General features: G+C 32.3%; 1 protein-coding gene across 1 annotated transcript in view; it reads right to left on the reverse strand.

Annotated features, from left to right (window-relative positions):
* Nucleotides 1-5,865, reverse strand: part of LOC106875431 (protocadherin Fat 4) — a 483,512-nt gene that overhangs the window by 227,872 nt on the left and 249,775 nt on the right. The window contains exon 17 of the mRNA XM_014923579.2: nt 4,374-4,458. Coding sequence (XP_014779065.1) covers nt 4,374-4,458 — 85 coding nt within the window. The remainder of the gene's footprint in view (nt 1-4,373; nt 4,459-5,865) is intronic.

Here is a 5,865-nt window from a genome sequence, read left to right on the forward strand (position 1 = left end):
ATATACGTTCACATGTAGACGTACGCGTTTCTATAAAAAAAATAACCCCCAATAAAATGTATTTTTCTGCTGCTGTTCAATTTTGTATAGATACTATATTTTCTCTGATTTTGTCGATATTATACTTGTAGTTTAACCCCAGGTAAAGCCTAATGGGGTAGACTTATCAAAGACTAAATAAGTAGCACTTAAACAGTAGAGTCGATAGAATCAACTTATCCCCTACCCCCAACCTACTGGCTTTGTCCCAACATTTGAAACCAGTGTTATCTGATGTTCATAACAATTTAAAGTGGATAGTTATTTACTTATTTTACCAGATCGAGAGATCACGGGAATGTCGTTTTTCTGTTCTTTATTTTTATAAGTGTCAGTATGAACGTTTATATCTTTTGCATTCTAATTGTGCGTGGATATTGCCGAACTTAGTAATATTATTTTTAGCATAATAATTTACAATTTGTTTCACTGCTGGGAATATAATAATCATTCGTTACTGCCTTGGGAATCGTCTTCGATAGTAATCACCATCGTAGCTATATTGAAAATAAATTTCAGTCTCGAAGGCGGAAACAAGTAACGAACACAAAACAGAATTCTTCTAAACAACGAATCTATAACACAATTTTTTCCCCATTTTAAATAATACATTTATAAATTATTAGAAAACAAACGAGAAGAAAAAAAAATCAACCAAATTGGAAATGTCCATTAAAAACACCACCAACAACAGTAACAAATCTAAATAGAATTTTCTCACTTTGATATAAACGTTCATACTAACACTTATAAAAATAAACAACAGCAATAACGACATTCCCGTGGTCTCTCGATCTGGTAAAATAAATAACTAAATATCCACTTTAAATTGTTATGAACATCAGATAACACTGGTTTCAAATGTTGGGACACGGCCAGTTGGTTGGGGATAACTTTATCATAGGAGGGATATAGACGAGTAGAAAGATCTCAATATTGGGGTATATATTTTATCGATCGTTAAACGATAGCATTAATAATGATTTCTATCCTAGTCTCTCGATCCCAGTATTTCAGTAACCGCTATTTTATCGACTGAACAACAAAAGTAATTAGTTCAGTCACAGTTCGATGATCACGTACTTTTTCATCAGGAAAAAAGGTGCAGTCAATTTGACTGATTCCATTATTTGCTTGAAACTTATTTTAGCATTACCTATAATCAAAATTTTCAACAAAAATGGGCTTATATAGAAATGCTGTACTAAAACAATCGTTTACAACAAAGATGATCTCAAGTTCTTCAGCACAGATAATGCACAAAGAACACCCCTTTAGAAATTACATAGATTTACCAAAGGAACTGATATGAGATTGGAAATAGAACAATGCATCATGAACATTCTGAACGTTTCAAAACTGCGTTTTCTTAATAGTTCAAGCATAAAAGTTTATTATCTCTCAAAATGGTTTTCATTAATAGTTTATGGCCTGCATGTTCTACGCGCTTGGGCATCATCTCAGTTTGTACATTATCTTTTCCTTGTTCATGGATTCAAAGAAATGAAATTCTTATATGTACATAGACTCACCTTTCTCGGAGCACGTTTGCCATTTTACCATTGTTCTAGATAGCTTGTTGCCATTATCAGCCTTCCGTCTTATCGTTGCAAGATAATGGAATGATACAACTGGTGTGGATCCCAAGAGCTTCCGCCTTATCGACTTCTGGCACTGAAAACGAAGCGAATTTTCTGGCTACCCTCATAGAAAAGATTACTAATATACAGGATCAAAAAGTTGTTGTTGTGGCGCGTTTCTGCTGTTATTAGACTTCTGCTCCTCTGAGCAGAAGACACTCGGGCGGATATTACTACTACATGAATAGCAACTGGGTGTTTTGCATTGTCCTACCAATCTATTCATTTTACTTTCTTCCCAAACAATGGCCTTCCTGAGCCATCAGGACTTGCATGTTCTAGCCGGCTCTCACTCAACCACATGTTATTTCGCGTGTCATCTGCACTCACTACGTCCCTGTACTCTGCTGCAAAGTTTACTATGAGCTTAGAATCAGCGTCACAACTATGACCCTTGTATCTCGCCTCTCCAATACTAGGCTATAGTCAGGAATGTGACTTATATCCACCGGTTGTATTGCTTCTTCCTCGGTCTGAAAGAAAAGACTCACATTCACCCTCCTCCAACATCGATGGAAACGACTTCGTTTCGAGTAGGGCCAGAACTTCTCCCAGCTGTTCTTTTGTGGGCATATAAAAGGTTCCAGCAAAAAATTGGCAAAATAGGTGTATAGCATGTTTTTCCTTTTACCGTTCTCGGTTGAATTTCCTGACAAAGAAGGTATCGTACCTCGTAACAAATTTCTCATATATTTACTTAAGGTACTTATCTATGTCAATCTCATATTTCTGATTGACCACGTCAACAATGCTAATATTAAAACTATTGAATATCGCCACTTGTGTGTGTCAAGGTGCGAATCTCTGTTTTAACAAGTGTCTATCTGTATCATTTTAATTTTTTTCCTGTTTATAATAAGAAACAAAACAAAACTGAAAAACTATTTGTAGATAGCAAATATTCGTAGCACCTTCGTGGAAGTACTTCCTATACCATTTCAGTAGATACGTTATTCACAAATATTAAAAAATCCGATACACATGAAAATTCTCTTTCTCTTCCAAATCAAGAGAAGACAGCTAACCTCTTTTTTGCATCGAATCCATACAAACACGACATAAAAATATCTAATTCGGAAAGTTATTCGTTATTATTCTGATATCTATGGCAATTCAAAAAGTAAATCCACGTCTGCCGCCGACAACTCGGAAAACGTAATATCTTTGAACATAATAATTAACAAGGATTAATCAGCAGTTGGAATATTATTTCCAACAATTTACTGGGAAATTTGTAGCGTAAGTGAAGTAATTGTTTTCAACTTGCACCTAAGAGCGTATCGAGATTTCAGCTTGTCACGAGTTTGCTTCTTACTCTATAGTTACTTCAACACAATAATTGTGAAATAAATGGTGTTATACATAGTCTTGCAGGAATGATTTTTAATTAACCAACACTGCTACTCGCACCAAGAAGAGCGATAAACATTGTTGGACAAATGTTCTCAACAAAGAGGAAATGGAGACAATTCAAAGTAAACAAAACGGAAAAAGTATTTTTTAAATGCATGAAACACCTTAGTCGCAATTTACTGTATACTTAGAAGTAGGAAATGACAGGAGGGGAATGACAATATGAACGTTAGCAGATACAGTGGCACATGCGTCTGTATTATAGATTTCCTTAGTGACACAGTTATTCATATATCTGATAGATCACTGGAAGGAAACATATATGCATTTACAGGGAATGTACATGCATTATTATGGTAATAAAATAATATAAATACCCACGCTATCATCAGCAAAGGAAATAACTTGTGAAATAAGTACAAAGTATTTAATATGGCAAGCTTCATATGTTTAATTAATCGGCACCATACTTGTATATAGATAAGCATTACTACTGAAAAATGCTTAACTAAATACTGCAAAGGTAATAGAGATCACTAAGTGTGGCATTTCCAAAAATATAATAGAGAATGTAGGGTAAGAGTTGAGATGTTTGTAAAGGGGCCTGGATATGGAATCTCTTACTTGGATCGATTTTCATTTGCAAGAAATAAAGATATTGTAGCTAATGATGGTTTCTAATTAAGGTACAAGGCCAGCAGTTTTAAGGAAAGAAGAATAGTCCATTAAATTAACTTTTATTTTGTTAATCTTGTAAGGATGAATAATCCTGTTGACTCCAGTGGAATTTGATCGCAGAGCGTAAAGTACATTTTTGTCCTACACTCTACCTATTCCACCAGTTCATCACCATAATGTTGTAGTTAATCATAATATATGAACGCGGGGAAATTACTTTGGAATAAATTCCTGTTCAGGGAAATCTCTTGTTATTTAGTTGGACAGATGTAATAGGCATTTCACTTTATTGAAACTATATTCCTTAAGGAGGAATATACGAACGTCGCCAGATCCCATTTTCACAGTCCGATATATTTATTACCTTGTAACTGACTTGATTTAAATAATGGTGTATTATAATGAAAAGTTAACGAGGAAATTACAAATCAGAATAGAATGAGTAGAATGGGAAGTCAAAAAGAAAATGAACGAAAGAAATGTAAATTGAAGAGAATTGTTAGTTTGAATCCATCAGCCACCGAGAGTTAAATACCAGAAAAAAGTCTCTCCGTAGAAAATAACAAAAGAATTAAAGTGTTATGGATTTAACTAATCATCTGTAAAATAGCGCAACAGTTTTGATATTTAAGTCTAAAAAAAGACAATTAAACTATGACTCACGTGAACACCATCAGAAACTTGAACAATCAATTCATATTTGTCTTTCATTTCCCTGTCCAAGGCTTTAGCAGAAGATAAATAGCCACTATAAAAAAATAAATATTAAAATTATGAGCATTGAAAATTCAAATAAAAAAATTGTAAAACATTGTCCATTATAATAATAATGACAAGATTGTTAATTAAAAATCGAAGTCAAGACCTTTAAGACTAACACAGATACTTCTTGGAATGAAGAAAATGTGAAGTAGTTACAAGAATAGCAAGGAAATTTGATTTTATTTATAAACTTTGTTGCTCGGCCCACCTAATTATGTTGAGTATTTTGGCTGGTATAGTCTTTCCATTCACATATTTAAGAAACTATAGAATGCTGTTGATTATGAACAAAATTAGATTATCAAAGGAAACTGTATTGTTATGTACATAACTCCGATTTCATTATTACCCAACATAGTTGGATAACGTCCAAGCTTGATCATAGCAGGGTTTCAAGAAATTTAGTCTTACGGTTTACCTTCTCAGCCATCGTGCTGTCCTTGTTGCACTAAATAATTGATGAATGTTTCGCAATGTTGTAGGTCTCTCTCTTATAAGTTAGAACTAAAATTCTCTGATGAATAGGAAGATTGCAGCGGAAAAAAAAACAAACCATTGTTGTTTACACAGAAGTGAGATCGTTTCTAATAAAATTAACTAAACTTCCATTTGCACATATATCTAATTTGGCAAAATCAAGCGTTTAATTGTTTTTAGCTTCTTGCACGAAATTATTATATTAGAAAATACAAAATATATTCAAGTAGAAACTTTTTTCCAAGAATAAATCTTTTTTTTAAACAACAGTCAAAAGGTTACAAAGATTGCAAAGATTATTGTGTGGAAACCAATAATTTGAATAAAGTAATTAAGTTAATCAGGCAAGTTGCATCTATTTGAATTAAACTTCATCAAAGAGTAAAACAGAATTTTGTGGAACGTGTAATAATGATAATAATAATAATAATAATAATAATAATAATAATAATAATAATAATAATAATAATAATAATAATAATAATAATAATAATAATAATAATAATAATAATAATAATAATAATAATAATAATGATAATAATAATAATAATAATGATAATAATAATAATAATAATCATAATAATGATAATAATAATAATAATAATCTAGAAATAAATAGAAAGATACAAAATCGGAAATTTACAAGAATATTGAGGTTAATTAGACCGATCAGACAGAGGTAGATTATTGGAAAGATGCAGATGTTTTACGTGATTGTTTGGTCTGAGAGTGCAACGTTATGTGGTACTCAGACCATCCTGTGTTTAATATCGATTAATTTAGATGGTGAGTGCTGATCAAAAGCTTTTATTTGTATTTCTACCATACACTTTAAAGAAGAGAGGCGGATTACTTAACTTTTTAGGACCTCATTAAATGAGGGAGAGAGAAGGAGATAAATTGGTAACGAGAGAGA

Source organism: Octopus bimaculoides, chromosome 15, assembly GCF_001194135.2.
Source record: "Octopus bimaculoides isolate UCB-OBI-ISO-001 chromosome 15, ASM119413v2, whole genome shotgun sequence".
NCBI lineage: Eukaryota > Metazoa > Mollusca > Cephalopoda > Octopoda > Octopodidae > Octopus > Octopus bimaculoides.